The sequence below is a fragment of the Ipomoea nil genome, unplaced genomic scaffold (genome assembly GCF_001879475.1).
Source record: "Ipomoea nil cultivar Tokyo-kokei standard unplaced genomic scaffold, Asagao_1.1 scaffold3314, whole genome shotgun sequence".
Classification (NCBI taxonomy): domain Eukaryota; kingdom Viridiplantae; phylum Streptophyta; class Magnoliopsida; order Solanales; family Convolvulaceae; genus Ipomoea; species Ipomoea nil.
This window is the reverse complement of record NW_017619742.1, coordinates 6,948,994-6,972,894: the sequence shown is the minus strand read 5'-3', so window position 1 is coordinate 6,972,894 and position 23,901 is coordinate 6,948,994. Positions and strand designations below refer to the sequence as shown.

General features: G+C 37.0%; 1 protein-coding gene and 1 long non-coding RNA gene across 2 annotated transcripts; both read left to right on the top strand.

Moving 5' to 3' along the window:
* The first annotated feature begins 14,506 nt into the window (after positions 1-14,506).
* Positions 14,507-17,270, top strand: LOC109169326 (uncharacterized protein At2g34160-like). Its single transcript, XM_019318204.1, has 5 exons — positions 14,507-14,780; positions 15,412-15,460; positions 16,534-16,596; positions 16,695-16,759; positions 16,952-17,270. Exons 1-5 carry the CDS (start codon positions 14,652-14,654, stop codon positions 17,048-17,050), a joined length of 405 nt encoding a protein of 134 aa, XP_019173749.1. The 5' UTR covers positions 14,507-14,651; the 3' UTR covers positions 17,051-17,270.
* Positions 17,271-17,584: 314 nt separating this feature from the next.
* On the top strand, positions 17,585-19,230 carry LOC109169327. The gene is made up of 3 exons (XR_002052214.1): positions 17,585-17,773; positions 18,571-18,572; positions 19,218-19,230. It is a non-coding gene; the product is annotated as an uncharacterized LOC109169327 (long non-coding RNA).
* Positions 19,231-23,901: the final 4,671 nt, after the last annotated feature.

Here is a 23,901-nt window from a genome sequence, read left to right as displayed (position 1 = left end):
CACTAGCCGGTGCAGCCGTTGCATGGAAATCCTCTAAGCAGACCGTGATAGCTAGATCCACGATGGAATCTAAGCTAATAGCCTTGGACAAATGTTGTGAAGAGGCTGAATGGCTACGCCATTTTTTAGAGGATATTCCTAATTGGGAAAGACCTGTACCTCCAATGTGTGTGCATTGCGATAGTCAAGCTGCAATTGGACGAGTACAGAATCATATGTATAATGGTAAGTCTAGACATGTGCGTCGTAGACATAATACCATTAGACAACTTCTCACAACTGGTGTTGTCTCGATTGACTACGTAAAGTCAGAAGACAATATAGCGGATCCGCTAACCAAAGGGTTATGTAGAGTAGCTGTGGAGAAGTTGAGACGAGGAATGGGTCTAAAGCCCTTGGTATAAAGTTCTATAGTGGACACCCAACCTAGCTGGCACCTAGGTTCAATGGGACAACTAAATTATGGAACGGAGCGTGTCACTGTGGGGGTCCCGGACTCTCTACCGCTCCTCGTTAGAAACAGTGGCTCCCGCACTAGGATAGCATGTTAAGTGCTTTAATGATTCGAATGTCGGTGGACATGTGTGAGTATGCGGGATACTCGGAAAAGAATCACCTATGTGAGAGAGAAGTGAGGGTCACTTCAAAGGAGAATTGACGGGCACAATTCTTCACAAACTCTTGCAGAACCAGGAATGGTGACCCACGACCAAAATGGGCACAATCATGAGAACAAAGCATGGTTGGGAGGTTCTTGTGTGAGATATGTCATCGTCTACACAAACGGCAGTCGGTTCAAAGACATCGCGTTCTACCGTACAGTCAGTAGAGTAAATGTATCTTCACGAGGGAAGGTTCAAAGGGTGTGACCCTACCTATCCTATGCAGGGATCGACCGTTGAACACAGTTGTTTCCGATTTTAAAATACCCCGAAAATCAATTTTTCATTCATGTGGGGGATTGTTGGAAAAATTAGCTTAAAATGGCATGTTAAGTGGCTATTTTGTGGTACAATTATCAGTGGGGTCCACTTCCGATTTGGGTCGGGTCAAAGTGGATTCGGATTCTTCGTAGTAAGACGAAGAGATTGATATATTGTACGCTCAAAACGGATAATGGGTGAATGAGATATTGATTCTCAAAGTAGACCCATTTAAGTTGGGAAATGAAGGGAAAATGTAGGACTTTGTCCCACATTGGTTTGGAAACAAGATTTGCCCCCCTTATATACATGAGCTCTTTTCAAGCTTGTAGAATTGTATAGCATAGAGGCTCTCTCGCGCGGGTGGGGGGGGGAGGGGGGGTGCAAATCAAAATCCAACTAGAGGACATCAAAAGGCTTGAAATCAAGCCCGAGCTCGCGTGCGCCGGCACCTGCGGGCACGAATGTCGTCCGGAAATGGGCTGGCCTTGCGGGCTAAGTTATGCCTAACTTCGGTATCATTTTCCATCTGATATAGTCACTTGGTTCGGTCAAAACCGAACCGAGAGCACCTACTCTCGTGTGTAGCACGAGAGGTTGTGGTGCACCGAGAGCACCTACTCTAGTCACTTGGTTCGGTCAAAACCGAACCGAGAGCACCTACTCTCGTGTGTAGCACGAGAGGTTGTGGTGCACCGAGAGCACCTACTCTCGTGTGTAGCACGAGAGGTTGTGGTGCACCGAGAGCACAACTCTCGTGCATCTGTGACCACGAGAGCAGTGCACTCTCGGGTTGCACCACAGTGCACACGAGAGTTGTACTCTCGTGTTGCTGGTCCGTGTGCTCTCGTGTGAACCTGCACCCCAACGGTCTGAAACCCGAAAGTTCAGCCCGTTGTACAGATTAAACTCATCTGTTACGGAATTAATACTGTTTTAATTCCAATTTTAAATTCTGAGTTTAATCCTACTTAGTGGGTGACCGTTACAGGTGTTACACAATTGGTTTTAATCCCAATTTACTGCCATGTTGAATGCTATCCCTTCCAACGAGCCCTATATAAAGAAGAGGTTGGGCAGAAGCATTTTACACACACACATACACACACAGTGAGAAAAACGAAGGAATTCCAGTATAGTTTTCAGCTTCAAAACTTCTGCTTCTACTCTCTTCTTTCCCCAGCTGTGTTCCAGCTTTGTTTTGTTCGCCGGGCTCTTTGTTTAGGTGCTTAAACAAAGAGTCGTAGCACGTTTTATCCTGGGAAACCTAGGCTACAACGCTCCTAGCACTTGTGGGAGGTAGCAAATAAGGTTTTAAGGAAAAGAACCTTGTGTTCGAACTCGTGCTAAAGCCTTTACCCCAAACACTCAACCTTTTCCTTCCCAGTTTCTGTTTTTCCCTAAGTTATAATAATTTTCTGTAGAATTATTATATTTGGGGATTTTTCACCTTTTTACCCAACAATGTCAACGAGGCGGCGGGGAACGTACACCCATCCCCCGCCCCCAACTTTCTTCCCATTCCCCATCCCCATCACCGTCGGGGAAGAAAAAAATTCTCCCATCCCCATCCCCATCCCCACGGGGATTATTCAAGGATGGGGAATTCCCACCTTGTTTATAAGTTATAAAAAAAATAAAAATTAAACATTAAAAAAATATTTAAATAAATAAAGCATATATATTCATCTCCAACTTAAAAATTAAAATAGTATTCAATATTACAAGAATGCTTCTAAAATTATATTATATGTATTATATACAAAATAATACATATGTGTGTGTGTTATGTGGCTATACATACATACAAATATAAATATATATATATATATATATATATATATATATATATATATATATATATATATATATATATATATATATATATATATATATATATATATATATATATATATATATAGGGATGCACTCAGGTGTGAATAAGTGCTCAGGAAGGAATATGCGAATGAATCAGCGAGCGACACGTGTCCAGATTTAATAGCTTAAAAAAATGCAGTGGCATTTTCGTAAATAATTGAACATCGAAGTGCAAGTAAAATCACTTACAAGTGCACCTATTTTCACCTATATGTACATGTAATTTTGCCTTGTTAGCATTCACTTCCCGCAAACATTCATGCACCTGGGTGTGCTTATAACTATAGGTGCAACTATTTAGAGTTAATTCTAGCATTGGTACCCCGACTATGTTAATTTTCCAAAATTGGTCCTCGACTTTTAATTTGGACAATTTAAACCCTCGACTATTAAAAAAGTTCCAATGTTGGTCCTTCCGTTCCATTGGTGTTAAATTGACGTTAGATGGAGGGCTAATACCGTCTTTTTACTTTCCAATCATATACTACTTCAGCTTATACGCAATTTTCGTTCACTTCCCCCTTTTATAAATAGACCAAACCCCCTTTTTACGCTCAGGACATACTTCAAAATCCCCGATTTTCCCAAGTAATGCTGAAACCCTATTTTGAGTACGAATAGCGAAGCGTTGATGCATCAATAGAAGATCGTTGATGGATTCGAGAGGAAAGCAAGCTATGGTTGGGAGCAATGTTGGTTCACCAGGTAAATGTAAAGTTATGTTTTGTGAAAAATATGTAGTGTGCTTTGTTTTTCCAGTACTAGAACAAAATGCCAGTAGTGGGGACCAAATCTATAGTTTGTGTTGTGTTTGAATTTGATTAGAGTACCAATGCTGTTTGTCTACTTTACGAATTTGATGGGGACCAATGTTGTTGTTTTTTTTTTTTGAATGCTTTTACTCCAAAGTAGTGGACCATAAAGTGGAGCTTGTTGTTGTCTGTACTGTGAACTATATATTTTTTTTGTAATATCAAGTAGTGGACCATAAAGTGGAGCTTGTTGTTGTCTGTACTGTAAACTATATATACTCAATTCTTCATTTCATTAGTTTTGTTTTTTAAAATGTTGTGTAGACCAGTGTTTGTCTGCTTTACTTGTTGGGGACCATTTTTTTTGTTTTTGTTTTTTTTTTTTTTTTGTAATGCTTTTATTGCAAAGTTGTTTGACCATATTTTATGCATTAAAGTGTACCGTAAACTAGCTTTTTCTGATAACTAAAGTAGTATAAAGTGTACTGCACATTCTCAATCCTTGATTTTAGAAATTTTTACTCTATATTTAAGACATGGAGGAAGGATTAGTCGATCTTTACCTGTTGAGTATATAGGTGGTAGTGTTACTTCATATAATGATATGGAAGAAGATCAGTGAGGGTTAATATGTTTAAAGGATAAGGTAGTTGAAATAGGGTATGCCATTGATGACAGTTTCAAATTCTTCATACAGACTGAAGTGGGGTTGCAAGAATTGGTGAAAGACTTAGATGTTTGGAACTTAGTTAACCAATGTTGTAGTCCTAAGGCAATAGAGATTTGGATGGTAAAAGGAGGGGTTGGTGAAGATGTATATTACTGTGATGGCAGTGGTAATGAGAATAAAGAGGATTGTGATGGCAGTGTTGATGAGTGGGATGGAAGTGGGGAAGAATCTGATGGCAGTGATAAGGATTACAATTCTGAGGACTTAATTAATGTAGATCTACATGATGATGAAGAGTTTGTGAAAAATATAGATTTTAATTCAAAGTATGGAGGATTAGCTATTGTGCAGGACCAACCCAACAAGGTAATGTACATGTTCAACAAGTTGGTGATGAAATCAACTACTCTGATGAAGGTAACTATGTAGGCAGTGATGGTGAGGCAACAACAGGGATTAAATGGCAAAAGTACTTGAAAGACCTTCAAGGTAATTGTCCTACATTTGCACTTGGATTGACCTTTAAAGATAAGGGGGAATTTAGAGAAGCTGTAACTAATTATGCAATCAAAGAGGAGAGGGAAATGAAATATGAAAAAAATGACAAAGTGAGATGTGTGGTTAAGTGCAAACATGAGAGTTGTCCATGGCAGGTTACCCTAAGATGTGATAAAGATGATAAGTGTTGGAGGATTACTGTGTTAAAGGATAAACATGATGGTTGTGTAAGGACTCAAAAGAATTCAATGGTGAATTCTACCATTGTTGCTAAAAGATGGAAACATGAAATTAAAGGACATTTGGAATGGAAAACAAATGCTTTTGTAGAAAAGGTTTGCATTGATGACCATTGCGTACTAAGTAAGAAGCAAGCATGGAGGGCTTTAGTAAAAGCTAAAGCTGAAATAAAACATGAGGCAGAAGACTACTTCAATAGGATTTAGAGCTATTGTATGGAAATAAAAAGAACAAATCCCAATACTACTTGTGAAGTGAAGTTGAGTGACTTGAAAGAGGGTGGAAAACAAAGATTTCTGAGGATGTATATCTGCTGGGAGGCTTCAAGAGAAGGGTTTAAGCACTGTAGGAGGATAATTGGTGTAGATGGGTGTCACTTGAAGTGTAAAACTGGAGGGCAATTGTTGACAGCAGTTGGAATAGATGGAAATGATAGTATATTCCCAATTGCCTATGCCATTGTAGAAGGTGAGAATTTGGACTCGTGAACTTGGTTTCTAAAATTTTCTAAAGAAGGATTTTCATATTAACCGCATGGTAGAATCTGATTTCACAGTAATGTCAGACAAGCAAAAGGGTCTCATACAAGCATTTGTCGGTGTACTTCTAGCAGTCATGCATAGATATTGTGTAAGACATTTGCACTGTAACATGAGGGTGGAACCACATTAACATCATTGAATACATAGTAATCCTAAACCCTTTTGTTTCTAATGGAAGAAAAAATATATTTTAACAATAATTAAACCACTCACATTTTCGAATGAACATTCCCAATACCTTCTACCAGGATTATCATTCGTCCAAGATGTTTGTAGGTTCAAACGTTGCCCACATTGACAATTTGGAATTGTTACCAACTCACCGAATACGTATTCCTGCCTTCTTGAAGATGAGGAGCTCTCACTGCTATATCTTGTAGACATCTCAAAAGTGGACGAACGAAACATCGTTACCTTCGACTAGATTTTTGCTGAGTTTTCTGGGGATTATAGGGCTTCTAGGGTTTCTGTATATGCTGTGTGGCTGAGCGTAAAAGGAAGGGGGTTTGGTCTATGTATAAAAGGGGGAAGTGAATGGAAATTGCGTATAAGCTTAAGTATTATACGGTTGGAAAGTAAAAAGACAGTATTAGCCCTCCATCTAACGTCAATTTAACACCAATGGAGCGGAAGGACCAACATTGGAACTTTTTTAATAGTTGAGGGTTTAAATTGTCCAAATTAAAAGTCGAGGACCAATTTTGGAAAATCAACATAGTCGAGGGACCAATGCTGGAATTAACTCAACTATTTATAACTATAAGTACAACTACTTATAACTATAGATGCACCTACTTTCACCTATAAGTGCATGTAATTTTGCCTTGTTAACATTCATTGATCTGAGTTCAGCGGGTAGTAATACCCCTGAAAACCATCTACAAACATTCATGCACCTAGGTGCAACTACTTATAACTATGTGTGCAACTACTTAGAACTATAGGTGCAACTACTTATAACTATAGGTGCACTTAGTATTGATGCTCAGTGTAAATTTTTACTTGCACCTATAGTACATTTTACTTGCACTTCGATGTTCAATTATTTACGAAAATGCCACCGCGCTTTTTAAAAAAATCAGTGTTTCTCATCCATTAGATCTGGACACGTGGACGGAAAAAATCCATTCATATATCGCTCCTGGGCGAAACATTCGCATGTGAGTGCGGTTCTATATATATAGAATCCATTGAACAGCCCGCCTAGGAGAGAACTGAGAACCATCCAGCACGCGGTGCACATATAGTTATAACTAGGTGCACATATAGTTATAACTAGGTGCACCTAAGTGCATGAATGTTTGCGGGTGGTTTTCACAGGGACTAACTACCCACTGAACTCCTCCACAAGAACAAAAGTGATGCCAAATAGAACGAACTCATATCAATGAATGTTAACAAGGCAAAATTACATGCACTTGTAGGTAAAAGTAGGTGCACTTGTAAGTGATTTTACCTGCACTTTTTACTTGCAAATGTGCACCAAAGGACACATGGCGCGTGCTAGATGGTTCTCAATTTTCTCCTTGGCAGGCATTCGCATGAGAGTGCGCCCATATATATATATATATATATATATATGGGTGATCACATCTGGCCATGTTGTTAGGTGTGGTCATATGGTCAATTACAGGCCATTAGATTAGATAGACCCAATGAATCACATTAATCAAGATTCTTCCACTATTTTCGCGCACATTCTCCTAGCCAACGAACTGCAAGGGTAAACTCATCATAAGGCACCGGAATAGGAAAAATCACATTGTTGTGTGTTTTATTTGTGTAATTGGTGCATTATTAGCATTATTCTGGTGTATTTGTAGATTCCCATTGGTGCCAAGTTCAGGTGCGGCAACGCCTTCCCATGTGGTCAGTGCGGCCGCACCAATTATTATACAAATATACACAATCCATGTTATGAAATGCACAACAAAAAACATACACAAATTAGGTACGCATCACCAAAAACGCGTTATTGGATATGAATAAATACACCATACAGTGTTCGGGGATACACTATTGGTGTGTTTCACTGTGGTGAGTTTTATTACGCTATTGGTGCATGTTGTTAACACTGTTGGTGTATTCTGGAACCCGGCCACTATAAATGGCCACTGTAATTACCATGACACCCCCACGCGCGAAAATCCTCAAATCCTTAGAATGAGTCACTGCAGTTAGATTAAATTGATTCAATGACACAGATACGACCACACCGCTACACCTAATGACATGACCACATATGAGCGCTCTTATATATATATATATATATATATATATATATATATATATATATATATATATATATATATATATAGAGAGAGAGAGAGAGAGAGAGAGAGAGAGAGAGAGAGAGAGTTAATGCCACATGAGGTCCTTCGAGTATAGTGGTTTTGTCACGTTTAATCCTAAACTTTCAAATTGACCATCTGTGGTCCTTCGACTTTCAAATTTAACCATTCGTGGTCCAAGTTAACCACTCATGGTCCTTCAACTTTAGAAATTTAACCAGCCATTGTCCTCTTGAAAGGACCATGGTTGGTTAAAATTTAATAGTTGAAGGACTATGGATGGTAAACTTGGACCACGAATGGTTAAATTTGAAAGTTGAAGGACCACAGATGGTTAATTTGAAAGTTTAGGACTAAACGTGGCAAAACCACTATACTCGGAGGATCTCAGATGGTATTAACTCTCTCTCTCTCTCTCTTTCTCTCTCTCTATCTCTCTCTCTCTCTCTCTCTCTCTATATATATATATATATATATATATATATATATATATATATATATATATATATATATATATATATATATATATATATATATATATATATATATATATATATATATATATATATATATATAGGCTTTGAATCCGGTGCACCCCCTATTATAAATAAGTTCATGAGAACTCACAATATTCATTGATTAATACTCCATCAACGACAAGATCATTAGAGATTGTTAAAGTATTTAAGGATATATAATAACCAGAAGGATAAAATTGTAATAGTAGTTATTTATTTATTTATGGCTATAATAGAAATGGAATCTTAAGCACTAAAATAGGGATTTTATTAAATGGTAATTAAGGACAAAGATAGTTAAATGGTATGCAAAGACCGAAAAAAAATGATTGAGGGTAGTGACAACGCAGAAGTCAGCGAATCAGAACAGGCAGTGCAATTATGGATGGTACTAGCACAGGTGGGTGCATTTCCGTGTATTAGTCTGTGCATATTGCGTCGTTTTCCGTTTCTAAAAAGAAACAAATTTGTGCCTGTATTCGTCTGTGCATTTTACGACCTATATGTTAGGGTGGTTGTGAGCCTCATAAACGTCATAGAGGGTGAACCGTGGTTGCATATTAGCTAGTGCAACCCTTCCGGCTTTACTACACCTTATTTATAAATTCGGACGGTATGAGGCGTGTGCGTCAACCTATAATAGTCTGTGCATTTCGCCTGGTTTATCGTTCTTCATATTTCTATTGTTGGGTCATTCAAAGTAGATGTTAGTGCTGGTTATGTGCCTCATAAACATCGTATAGGTCGAACCGTGGGTGCATATTAGCTAGTGCAACCCTTACGGCTTTATTACACATTATGTAAAAACCAGACTGTAAGTGACTTGTGCGTCAACTTAAAATAGTCTGTGCATATTGTCTTGTTTTCTGTTACTCATACTCTTGTTGTTGGGTCGTACGAAATATATGTTAGGGTTGGTTGTGTGCCTCAGTAATATTAGCTAGAGCTACCCTTCCCGCTTTATTATGCCTTATGTATAAAAAACGGAGTGCAGTGGACGTGTGCGTCGACTTAGACTAGTCTATGCACCACATGAGATTGTGCGTGAAAAGCTTATGAAGCATGTACGTACAGAATTTTCAATTCTAAGATTTATTTTTCCCGTCCCACGTAAGTCAGGAGTTATACATCTTAGGAGCGATCGCGTGTTACAAGTGAAACGGGAGCAAGAAATATTAAAACAAACAAATGATACATAGTGTAAGTGTTTTTTAGAAAACTACCAGCAGCCTGTGCGTGAGACTGCTATAGCATGTGCGTACAGGTTGCCAACATTACAAATACACTCCCCCACGCCCACAAATTGAAAATGTATTATAATAGAAAGAGCTCAGTGAGCTGTTTAATGTTATGTTGACAATATATAATCCCTGAGAATGTTATTTCCAGTGGCTGCGTGTTTGAAATTTTAAAAAAATAAACATGAGATTGTGCCTGAAAAAGATTATGCATCATGTACGTATGAAATTTCAATTATAAGATTTCAAGTACGCACACGGTGGTTGCTATACACGCACAGACATTTGTATTTTATTACTTATGCATATTACAAATAATAATAAGAATGTGAGCAGCCAACTCATGATTAGTTAGTACTCGTAACATCGTCAACGTAAGCTAACACGAAACACTAGTACAAACCACCTTATTAGATACAGATTAAACAGTGAATTTGTGAGCATATAGCTATAACGTGCAATCCAATTATAAGCTTAGGCTTTTAGTTGAGATGGAGCACATGCTTTAATTTGGTATCAGAGCCAGACCAAAGGTCATGGGGTCGAATCTCAGCGCCACTCATAAGCGACTACGGCTTATCGGTCCACGTGTTGCTTGGCTTATCGGTCCACGTGTTGCTTGGAACCCACCGCACACGTGAGGGGGCGTGTGAGCATATAGCTATAACGTGCAATCCAATTATAAGCTTAGGCTTTTAGTTGAGATGGAGTACATGCTTTAATTTGAACGGTTATTTCCAAACTAATCGAGAAATTAATTTATAATTACATTAAACTAAACTTCGTTGATCAACACAGGAATACGCACACGCCGGTACAATGATATGCACAAACTTCTACTAAAAAAAAAGTGGACATCTAACGAACACTAGGATGAGTGCTAGCAGCGAAACACATGAACAGTAAGTACCAATAAATGTGTAAGCGTGAGGTACCAATACCAATTAATACAGAACATGGCATAAGTTAGATGTTAAATGACAACTACATATTTCTCTCCAAATGAATACTAAAATCAAATTATAACTAAACACAAATCAACAATGTTTACAAATGACAGCAAACGCACACAGCGGTAAATATGTAAGCACAAACAATAATTTAAGAAATGAATTGCTTCCTATCAGAATAAAATAGACCACGTTATATAACCCGATCTAGTAGTAGAAACTTAGTGACTAGTAACGGGAGAACATGTCAAGAGTCCGGGGATCAAATACCATGGACAAACTAATTAAACACCACGAACAGACTAAAAGAAATCAAACCTTCGGAGACATAAAATATACAGACATGTCCACGGGGTCGACCTCGCCATTCGCTTAGGAGTGTCAGGGGTTCGTAAATTCAAGAGTTCCCCTAACCCAGCTCAACGACAACTCTCTTTTGCCGAGCACTAAATCGCTTAATGGGATTCACCAGGTGTTTCGGAGCCGCCCGGATCTTAAGGGGGGGGGGGGAATATTGAACCGTCGACTGCGTCAACACCATCATCCGAGTCCTCGAAATCCGACACCTGTTGGTCGGGGCGAGCAGGTAATTCCACATCAACGGGGGGTGGTGGCAAGGGTGGTACAACAGCTTCAGCAACTGCCGACTCAACAGCAACGTCACCTGGTACCAAAAAATCATTAACACAAATACCAAAATAAGAACACAACACACCGTATACACAGAGTATACAACCACGCCCCTCACTCCTAACTATAGACAATATAGCAGCCATGAAGATGCTAATCATAATTTCAACGCACATACTGTAAACCAATGACGCACAAACATAAACTTTAAGCATCACATCAATCCAGCTAACAAATCCAATCACAATAACATTACTACCCCATCCCCGACACAACAAAGATGGAAACAAACACCCACATACGCTATCCAGCCTAAAATAATATAACGAAGGAGAATCGCACCGTAACACATAGAACTCAATTTCAGGACATCGTGAATCAAATAGAAAAATCCTACGCACAGACCATAAACCCATTACGCCCACACCTAAACCTATCCAACAACCTGCCCCCAATGCACGAGCCAAATTTAATTAAAACGCACAGACTATATATACCATGATGCACTGACCTAAATATAGATCAGACAAATAACATACCAGATTGAGAAAACAACGCCAAGCGAATAAAACATAACGAACATAAAAAAAAAAAAAATAACAGACCACAAAAAAACATAACAGCACTCCACCAATAACTATAACCAATTATTAGAACTTCCACAAAATTTAACACAACAAACAGAATATGCAAGAAGAAAACAAGTTCAAAATGCACATGCCTTACAACAAAAACGCACAACCAAACAGAATATCCAAGACACCCCACGTTTTACAGAGGAAAAAAAATCCTAACCCAGAAAAAAAAACACCCAGTCCAAGAAATCCTACGATTAGAGGGAAAAAAAAAATAAACCGAAACCCCAACCCAACAAATGTACATCACCCACCATCACACCCCTCCCGCCGCACGACACCCCCAAACCATGCCGAAACCGACGACTGCGCCGACCAACCCCCCAGAGAAACTTGCCCAAAACAAAACGAGCATAACATCGCGAACCAAAATACAAAATCCAAAATCCCAATACAAACCCATAATAGTACACCAGCGAACCAACAAATCGTGGAAAAAAAAATGAAATAAACAACAAACTTGGAAAAAAAAAAAAAGAAACACTGAACCGGCCAAAAGTATTACCAGAACTAGACGCGGAAGAGATGCCCCTAAGCCGCTTAAACTGCCTCTTGCTGGAATCAGCCATGAGAACGCTCGGATCACCTGTGTTGCGGACGGAAGAGACGAACGAAAGGGTTTGAGGTGGCAGTAACAAGGAGGTTGAGAGAATGGAATGGGAAGCGAGAACAAGAGGAGAGAAATAAAAAGAAATCTTATTATAACTAAATACCCACGCAAATTAAGCGGCGAAACATAACACTTGTCATATTAAAGATACAGAGAAATTACACAATCACCCCTGTCTATCTACACACCCAGCACACGTGGGTTTATTTACCACAAGATCTGAACGGTTAAAAAATTCAAATCAACGATCAGGGAAAGTGCTCACGGGCTCGGCTATCTAGGGGGTGTGCACCGGATTCAAAACCTATATATATATATATATATATATATATATATATATATATATATATATATATATATATATAACAAACCCATAATAGTACACCAGCGAACCAACAAATCGTGAAAAAAACAAAATGAAACAAACAACAAACTTGGAAAAAAAAAAAAGAAACACTGAATCGGCCAAAAGTATTACTAGAACTGGACGCGGAGGAGATGCCCCTAAGCCGCTTAAACTGCCTCTTGCTGGAATCAGCCATGAGAACGCTCGGATCACCTGTGTTGCGGACGGAAGAGACGAGCGGAAGGGTTTGAGGCGGCAGTAACGAGGAGGTTGAGAGAATGGAATGGGAAGCGAGAACAAGAGGAGAGAAATAAAAAGAAATCTTATTATAACTAAATACCCACGCAATGCACCGGATTCAAAATCTATATATATATATATATATATATATATATATATATATATATATATATATATATATATATATATATATATATATATAAGTGTATTCAAATGAGGACAACTATATTATAGAGGACTGTGAGGACAGATGTAGTCGTGTGTCATTAGTCTGTATGTTGTGTGCATGGCCGAATGTAGTCGTGTGCATAGATTCGTTAATTAATAGAGTCTGCGTTCAAAACTCGATGTTTACATGTATTCTAGTGTGCCATTGTGTATTAAATTGTGTGCATGATACTAATTTGTTGTGTGCCCATTATCTGTCTGCACAGTCATCTATATATTACTGTCCTCATGTGAACGCAACCTTATATATAATGGGCTATATATATATATATATATATATATATATATATATATATATATATATATATATATATATATATATATATAGGATCATATGAAAATACTTGCTTAGGTGAGAATGTGAGAACAAATCGTGTGCATTTATCTAATATTTTTTAATAGTCTAGATTAGATTAAGTGTGTGCGAACGCGAATTAAATGTGTGCAAACGCACTTAATCACGTTTGCACACATTTAATTCGCGTTCGCACACACTTAATTAGATGGATGCATACCATTTGTTCTCACCTAAGCAAGTGTTGTCATTGAAACCCTACCCTACCCTATATATATATATATATATATATATATATATATATATATATATATATATATATATATATATATATATATATATATATATATATATATATATATATATATATATATACACACCATTTGTCCGCATTCCCCGTCCCCGTATGAGCGGGAATCGGATTCCCCTAAATTGACATCCACTGATTTTCTTCATATTCCTAGAGCAATAATTAGCAATGCATTGCAATAAAATATATATATACACCATTTGTCCACATTCCCCGTCCCCGTATGAGCGAGAATCGGGTTCCCCTAAATTGACATCCACTGATTTTCTTCATATTCCTAGAGCAATAATTAGCAATGCATTGCAATAAAATATATATATACACTATTTGTCCACATTCCCCGTCCCCGTATGAGCGGAAATCGGGTTCCCCTAAATTGACATCCACTGATTTTCTTCATATTCCTAGAGCAATAATTAGCAATGCATTGCAATAAAATATATATATACACTATTTGTCCACATTCCCCGTCCCCGTATGAGCGGAAATCGGGTTCCCCTAAATTGACATCCACTGATTTTCTTCATATTCCTAGATCAGTAATTAACAATGCATTGTAATAAAATATTAACAATAATATATATATATATATATATATATATATATATATATATATATATATATATATATATATGACAAAAAAACAAAGGATATGTTCTAAAAAAAAAAAAGGATATAAATTGATTTTGGAAAGTAACAAAAATGAAAAAGAATTTATCCGAAGTTTATCTATGCCATCATCATACGCAAGACTCAGGTGAGACTTGAGAGAGAGGGGAGTTAAAGAGAGAGAGAGAGATAGAGAGAGAGGGAGGTTGAAGTTAGGGTTTTGAAGAAGGGGAAGAGGAAGAAAAACAATGGAGGCTATCACAGAGGGAATCAACAACGTTAATATTTCTTCTACCAACTCCGAACCCCAAAAGAAGAACCGAATCCAAGTCTCCAACACCAAGAAATCCCTCTTCTTCTATGTCAACCTATCCAAGGTTCTCGCTATGTTATCTCGCCGTATATATTTGTATGCATTGATGTTTAAGTTCTAAACTGTGTTTTTAAATATATACTTGATTGTTTGGAGCTATACGCAGGGCTTTATTTTAATGGTGTTTCTCTGTTTGTGTAAATAATTGCTATAAAGAGCTGTGTTTGAGTGTGCATTGCTTGCTTGTGGATGCTTGGATGAATATCTCTGATTGTTTTTAGGGTGTAAATGCATATATAAACTTGATATCATTTTGTGTCTAGGAAAAAATGTATGAAGTTGCTGTTTGTGGTGTAGTTTGCTTAATGGCTAATGCTATTCCTTTTTTGTTTGGATTGCTGGTAAAGGATTTTGAACTGTTCTGATTTAAGTAAATATTGAGCAAGGACATTATCTAATCTCCATGAATTGAAAACATATATCTCTTCTTAAAGCCTTTGCTGATGGGTTCCTGGGATGAGCTTTAGTGCTTCGTTTATGTGTGTTTGGAGATGTATGTATGTATGTATGTGTTTACACCCATGAACCATCCGTATATGTAGAGAAGTTTGTTTGAAGGAATTCTGTTTTCTTATTATAAGTATATGTATTGAGTGGATATGGTTTCTTTGACGGAGTTGATTGTTCATGTGCAGAGGTACCTGCAACAATACAATGAAGTGGAACTCTCTGCACTTGGAATGGGTATATCCTCTCGCCTCTCATTTTCATGAACTTTGATTCTTTGGCTAATTATGAATGGGACATCTATGGTTCGCTTTGGGTTTGTTCAATTTTTCATTTTAATCCTGTTCCCAAGTGGAAGATTCTTTATCTTTGCATCTAAGATGCATTAGTAACCTTAATGTTGTGTACATATAAATTATCTCCTTACACAAGGTGATTTGGCAAGCCGGGTCCAAAATTACTCTTTAGTTGTATAAAACCCTTTGTTAGTCAATAATACTTTCCTTTAATAGAAGAGTGATATTCATGAGCTTTCTATGACTTGAAGTGTTTTTTTCCTTTGCTAACTTTTGTAAAACAGCTCAAAGGTTCTCAAAATTACTAATCTTGAATTTAAACTGCTTCCAAGTTCAGTGGCCTTTGGTCAAAAGTCTGAAGCAAAAAAAAAGGGTAAACATTTTAAACATACTGGTAAACATTGGATTTGTCATTTGTGTACAAATGCGGAAGAAAATGGTTTTACATTCGTGTATGCAGTTGGTAGTTTTTTTTTTTTTTTTTTTTTTTTTTGGTCTTGTGCAATCCTTTGTCTGGTTGGAATGATCAGCTCGTTTGGGCTTCCAGCCATGCTATTTGCAGTGGATTCTTAGAGAAAAGAAAACCCACTGAAGAATGAACGATGAAAACTAAGGTCAAAGTGACCAACAGTCAATGTGAAGTGAATTTCTTTTCAGTTCGTTTTGTGTTATTTGTGTTGAATTCAAAAGGAAAATACATGTGTAAATTACAAAATGCAATCATGTATCTCTTAGCTTCATAGCTCAGCAAACTATTTTTGCTGAACAAAGAAAATTTGTGTAATTTCCAAGGGAAAAGAAATAATGTAAGTGTTTTTTTTTTTTTTTTTTTTTTTTTTTTTTTTTTTTTATGTGATTGAGCTGCTATTTGAGTAGTGTTTTTAGTAGTATTACATTGCTTATTCTCATTACATACACCTTTAGAAAAAAAAAAAAAAAAAAAAGCTTATAGTCTTCTTATAAAAAAAAAAAAAAAAGTAAGAAATTAACAATGTGCCAATGTCGTTCCTGCAGCTATCTCTACAGTGGTTACAGTTGCTGAAATATTGAAGAACAATGGGTTTGCCATTGAAAAGAGTGAGGCTCCCTGCCTTTATACTTCTCATATTTTTTCCTAGCCTCTCTTTAGAATGTTTAATATGGAGTAACATTTTCGACATCTATGTTGTATGCAGAGATAAGGACACTTACAGTGGACATGAGAGATGAACCAGGAAGTCGACCTGTATCAAAAGCTAGGGTAACTTTTAAAAAATTGGTTCCCCTTTTGACGAACCTAGCTTCTCTCGTACTACCTGCACAACCACCAATTCTTACTCCTCTCTCCCTGTCATCTCATCTAAACAAAAATTCTCACCTCTTTCATTACAAACTTTTCTTTGTTCTCACTTTCTAAAGGTAAGCATTTATTAATGTTCTCTCATTTGTGTAGATTGAGGTAGTGCTGGGGAAGACGGAGAAGTTTGATGAACTGATGGCTGCCGAAGCTGAGCAAGCTGGAGGTGGTGAGGAGAGCAGAACTGAATCCTAAAGATTACATTTGTAGTAGTTGGTATTGTGCTCCGTTAGCAGCTTCCCCAGGCTAGTGATGTTTTAGAACTCATAAATTAGAGTTTTAAAAAAATTCTTGTTTAAAAAACTTATAATTCATTAATTTGGTAGATGACTTGATAATTAGCAATGTTTGTATGTTCTTGTATGCAGTATTGCAATCTTTTGTTTCTGTGTAGCCTTTCTGTTTCCCCCCTCAATTTTTACAGTGCTCAATGGTGTACCAAGTCTGAGTTCCAAGCAAATTTGCAACTTTACCTGAATACTAGATTGTCTTGGGTAAAACATAGAATAATAAAATGCTAATTAAGGTTGACAATATCAAAAGTATATATTCTTTTAATTGTGATATTTATCGATTGTAAATATGAACAAGTAAAATTCAAAGTAGATACGGAGTATATATCAATTGTAATATGGAAGCTTAATGTATTGATATGAAGTAAAATCCAAGTTTAAATCGTTGTAATCGGGAAGTGAGAAAAGTAGGCAAAATATGTAGGTGCACTAAAATCTGAACTCTTGTCCCACATCGAAAATGTAGTGGTTTTAAGCAGCTTTGGAGTACTATATATTAAGGTAGCTGATGAAGGAAGAAATTCACGCAGCCACGCAGTGGGCACAAAGCGAACTATTCTTTCGCCTTTTACTAAAGAATACCGTGTGCACGTTGCAAATAGTGGCATACGCCAATTTTTGGAGGGTTGCATCTCTTTGATGCACCCAACCAATTTTAGTTTTTAATTTTTATTTTTATAATAATTTGACAGTTATGAACGTCCGAGATCATCTAGTTTCTCCTCACTTTATGTGAAAATTCCTCCCCCTTCCCTCGCCCAACCCTTGCCACTAAAAATTAAAGAGTTCTATACATACTTTTGAGAGGGCGTATAAAATATTTTCCAAATTAAAATGTCCGAGGGAGTATAAAATATTTTCCAAATTAAAATGTCCGACAGTGAATAATTCTTGATTTTTTGTACATAGTAGATCACCTAAATCGGAGTAAAAAGTTATGGAGACTGAATAATCTTGATTTTTTTATGTTTATATTTTTAATTTTCGATGGTCACCTAAATCCGAGTAAAAAATTATGGATGGAGAAAGTCTCATATTTTTAATTTTTGATGGTCACCTAAATCCGAGTAAAAAATTATGGATGGAGAAAGTTAATAAAAAATATGGATGGAGAAAGTTAATAAAAAATTATGGAGAAAGTTGGAGAAAGTTAATAAAAAATATGGATGGAGAAAGTTAATAAAAAATTATGGAGAAAGTTAAAAAAGAGGGGTAATATTATAGCTAAACATAATTTTAAATTAAAATAGAGGTAAAAAAACAAATTATGGATAAAGTTAAAAGGGGTGATATTTTGGTTAAACATAGTTTTAAATTAAATTAAGAGATACTCATTAGAGAGAAAAATTGAAAGAATTAGTCATTAAAATTTAAAATAATATTGATCAACTTGTAGAGTAATAGTTGCAGGTTTTGGGAGAGGAGTGAGAAATTATTTAGAAAAGAATTAGTCATTAAAGTAAATATTAATCAACTAGTAGTTACAAGTTTTGGGAGAAGTATGGCTAATTGGCTATTTATATAATTTAGCATTATTATAAGTAACTATTGGAATTCCAAAGTTTCATTCTTCTCCCTTTTGAGTTAGCCCTCACTCGAAGTAGAGATCTTGATACAAGTGGCTTATCATTGGCTCTTTCATTATCCCGACCAATATCTTCGAAATAGAGATTTCGATACAAATGACATATCATTGTCTCTTTTGTTGTCCCGAACTAATGTCTTCGGAGTAAAGATTTTGGATACAAGTGGCGTATCATTGGTTTGTTCATTGTTCTGAATTGAACCATTCAAGACATTTTATTCCTTTTGAGTTGGCGTACTTAGATATTCAGGTGCTTATAGCTGTAGATATGAAAGAGTGAAATCCAAGATTACATCTTTTTCAATCCCAGCTGCTATATTTGGATCGTTGTAATATTCAATCATTATGCTCTGTTTCTCTGCTTTTCCTCTTTTTGTTTTGAGTTATCCCAACTCCATTGAAGGTTAGAAAGTGAAAACCAAAGCGATAAAGTCGCACATCGTATAGACAGTAGCGTCAAGAAGCTTTTGGACTAGTATATAAGGATCGAAGAGCACTAATTAAACTTACACAACCATGCAATGAGCACACATCGAATTATTCTTTTGCCTTTTACTAAAGAATACCGTGTGCTTGTTAGAAATAGTGGCATACCCCATTTTTTGGAGAAGACCTTTCTGGTAGGGGTTCTCAGCCAATTTAAGTTTAATTAAAGCTTTTTTTTTTTTTTTTTTGCCAAGGACCTTGTGGTCCAATGGCACCAAGTTGCTTCCTCATAGGAGAGATTGTGAGTTCAAGCCTCAATGGAGGTGATATTGGCTCTTTGTGCTCCGTTTGATTGAGAAAGTAGTTATGAACAGATAATGACCTTGTTTGGTAATATAATTAGCTTTGACTGTTATCAACTAGTCAAACACACTAACCCAATCATCTAACAACTATTTACTAAACACTTTCAATATGTTCTTTTGTAATGAACCATGTTATCAAATGATGTGGGATTAATCGTCCAAGGTTCCACCATTTTGTGTGACGAATTCCGGCCAGCACCCTTCACCAAAAGGATTCACCATTTTGTTTCTGTGCAGTCTTCTGTTTCCCCCCCCTCAAATTTTACAGTACTCAATGGTGTACCAAGTCTGAGTTCCAAGAAAATTTGCAACTTTACCTGAATACTAGACTATCTTGGGTAAAACATAGTATAGAATGCTGATTAAGGCCGGTTGACAATATCAAAAGTATATGTTCTTTTAATTGTGATATTTATCGATTTTAAATATGAACAAGTAAAATTCAAAGTTGTTATATATCAATTGTAATATGGAAGCTTAAATGTATTGATATGAAGTAAAATCCGAGTTTAAATCTTTGTAATCGGAAAGTGAGAAAAGTACGCAAAAAAATGTAGGTGTATTAAAAACAGAACTCTGTCCTACATCAAAAATGTAGTGGTTTCAAGCGGCTTTGGAGTAGTATATATAAATGTAGCAGATAAACGAAGCAATTAACGCAGCCACGCAGTGGGCGCAAAGCGAACTATTCTTTCGCCTTTTACTAAAGAATACCGTGTGCACGCTGCAAATAGTGGCATACGCCAATTTTTGGAGGGTTCATCTCTTAGATGCACCCAACCAATTTTAGTTATTAGATTTTCAATTTTACTGTTTACGGACGTCTGAGATTCATCTTGTTTCTCCTCATTTAGTGTGCTGTTATTTCCCAATGTGTTACTCATTGCGAAAAAAATTATATGCCCCCCAACCACCACATTTTCTTTGAGTTAACGTTCTCCAGACGTGAGAAACAGATCAAACAATTGCTGACTTTTGCCACAAAAAATTATAGGAGTTCACATACACCTTTAATTCTACACCCGGTTATTTTTTATTGTTGGGGTACAATACAATGAAGTCTTCAGTAAAAATTGAGAGTCTACCAAGTAATTTTCAAATGTTTGAGAGCGAATAATCTTGATTTTTTTTTTTTTTTATGTTCATAATTTTAAATTTTAAAATGTTTGAGAGCTGTTCATAATTTTAAATTTTAAAATGTTTTGAGAGCGAGTAATCTTGATTTTTTTATGTTCATAATTTTAAATTTTGATGATTACCTAAATTCGAGTAAAAAATTTTCAAATGTCCGACAACGTTATCTTGATTTTTTTTGTTCATAATTTTAATTTTCGATGATCACCTAGATCTGTTCATAATTTTAATTTTCGATGATCACCTAGATCCGAGTAAAAAAATATGGAGAAAGTTAAAAGAGGGGTAATATTATAGCTAAACTGTCACAATCCTCCAATCTCAATAACAAAATCATAGGAAAAGGTTAAGAAAGAAGAAGAATATTTAGGGTTCTAGGAGAAATTTAGGAAAAGAAATTAGGGTTTGTGAAAGTTCATTCCCAACATACAAAAAGCATAAAAAATATCCTCTCCCTAATCTGGAATATATCCCAAAAAGCTAATGCTGCTATCATCCTAACCACCTCCGCATTTCTCGCTTTTGTCCTCTTCTGCATCTTCATTCCAGAATCATCCTTGCTGAGGTAGCCAACCGCTCTCCTTCGTACGACGTCGTTCAGCTTTTATTTAGAAAACGGTCTCCAACGGTCTTCTTCCTACGACGTCGTCTGGTTTAAGTGGCAACAGCTATTATAACACCCAAACGCCGTCGTTTTAGTCCTCGACTTCTCTTACTTAGTTTATTTTTGAATCAGAGTGGCTTCTCTCTTCTTCATGTATTCCTCTTCTATACTTAGGGTCATGACATTGCCCTCTCCTTCACGAGATCCTTGTCCCCAAGGATCGAAATTTGGAAATTGCTTAGTCACATGCTTGTAGCTTTCCCAAGTAGCAGCCTCCTTGGATAGGTTTGCCCATTGTACCAAGATCTCAACTTCTGCTGCATTATTCTTCTTCACCAATCTCTTCCCCAAGGTAGCCACTGGATGAGTTAAGACCATTCCCTCTGGATCTGTGATAGGCAACTCTCTTTGAGGTTCCACTCCACCCCCAACCCTTTTTTTTAGCAAGGAAACATGAAACACTGGGTGAATGGCAGCCTCCTTTGGAAGTCTCAGTTTATAAGCTACCTTGCCAATTTTCTCAATCACTTCATAAGGCCCATAAAATCTGGGAGTTAACTTGATGTTAGACCTAACTGCCATTGTGACCTGTTTGTAAGGCTGGATTTTAAGATACACCCAATCTCCCACCTCAAGGTTTCTTTCACTTCTGTGCTTATCAGCTTGCTGCTTCATCCTTACTTGAGCCTTATGGAGGTTTTCTTTGAGTAGGGCCACCATGGTGGCTCTTTCCTTGAACCAGATGCTTCCCTCTTCTTCTACTGCATTGTCAAAGTTCCAAACTGGAGGGGGGTAACCATAAAGAGCCTGAAAAGGGGAGCACTGCAAGGAAGTGTGAAAATTGGTATTGTACCAATGTTCTGCCAAATGTAACCATTTAACCCAAGCCTTGGGTCTATGGAAGACCATACATCTCAGATAAGTTTCCACACACTTGTTAACTCTCTCTGTTTGTCCATCACTCTGTGGATGGTAAGCAGAAGACATACTCAGCTTCACTTGTAATTGTTTAAATAAAAACTGCCAGAACTTGCTCAAAAAGACCTTATCCCTATCACTCACAATGTCCTGTGGAAGACCATGAAGTTTATAAATATGTTCCATGAACAATTCAGCTACTTTTTCAGCAGTATAAGGGTGTGAGAGGGCCAAGAAATGGCTATACTTAGTGAACCTGTCCACAATTACTAGTATAACCTCCTTCCCCTGGGAGTTGGGCAACCCTTCAATAAAGTTCATTGATATACTTCTCCAAGCTTGATCAGGTATTTTTAAGGGTTGTAACAGCCCTGGATAGGCTATACTTTCCTCTTTGCATCTTTGGCATACATCACAGCTACTGACCATATCCTTCACTTCCTTCTTCATGCCTCTCCAATAAAATAACTGCTTGAGTCTATGATAAGTAACTTGCTGTCCAGAGTGCCCTCCAATAGGGGAATTATGCATTTGTGCTAAGAGTTTGCCTCTCAAATCCCCCTTACTTCCAATATACAGCTTTCCCTTGTACCTAATCAACCCTTCTGTCACAGCAAACAGTGACCCTTCTTCAGAAGCAATCAAGTTCTCAGTCAGAATTTTGTAAGCTAGCTCATCTCCCTCATAGCTTTTTATGATTTCCTCCATCCACAAAGGTCTTACTGATGATATAGCCAATAGTTCAGCATGATCTCTTCTAGATAGTGCATCAGCTACACAATTTTCTACACCCCTCTTGTATTGGATTGTATAGTTTAAGCCCAATAACTTAGTTAAGCCCTTTTGTTGCATTGCTGTTGTAATTTTCTGTTCTAACAAGAACTTCAAGCTTTGATGGTCAGTCTTGATTAGGAAATGCCTCCCAAGCAAATAAGCTCTCCATTTATCAACTGCATTGATTATAGACAGGTACTCTTTTTCATATATTGATAAGCCCAAGTGTTTATTGCCAAATCCTTTGCTAAAGTATGCTACTGGTCTCCCTCCTTGCATCAAAACTGCCCCCATTCCTTTATAACAAGCATCAGCCTCAACAACAAATTCCTTATTGAAGTCAGGTAAGGTTAATACTGGAGCAGTGCACAAAGCCCTTTTTAATTCTTCAAAGGCACTCTCTGATTCTTCATTCCATTGAAAGGCATCCTTCTCCAACATGTTGGTAAGGGGCCTGCTTATAATCCCATATGACTTGATGAACCTTCTATAGTACCCAGTGAGACCTAGGAATCCCCTCAACCCCTTAAGGTTAGTTGGTTTGGGCCAAGCAACCACAGCAGACAGCTTAGTAGGATCAGTTTGCAACCCATGTTCTGATATTATATGTCCCAAATATTCCACTTCTGATTTGACAAAGGAACACTTGCTCATTTTAGCTAGTAACTGGTGGTCCTTCATAAGCTTCAATACTTCTCTTAAATCCCTCCAATGTTGTTCCAAGGATGAGCTGTATACCAATATATCATCAAAAAATGCTAACACTGTCTTCCTGATTAATGGTTTAAACACAAAGTTCATGAGAGCTTGGAAAGTTGCAGGAGCATTAGTAAGCCCAAAGGGCATTACTCTGAACTCATATAATCCTTGATGAGTTCTAAAAGCAGTCTTATGTTCCTCCCCTTTCTTCATTCTCACTTGATGGTATCCACTCCTTAAATCCAATT

Bases quoted from the DNA above. Each gene is read 5' to 3' on its own strand.
- LOC109169326 (XM_019318204.1), top strand. From the start codon at position 14,652: ATGGAGGCTATCACAGAGGGAATCAACAACGTTAATATTTCTTCTACC. The intron at 14,781-15,411 runs GTTCTCGCTATG...GTTCATGTGCAG, and splicing joins TCTATGTCAACCTATCCAAG to AGGTACCTGCAACAATACAA. The intron at 16,760-16,951 runs GTAACTTTTAAA...TCATTTGTGTAG, and splicing joins GACCTGTATCAAAAGCTAGG to ATTGAGGTAGTGCTGGGGAA.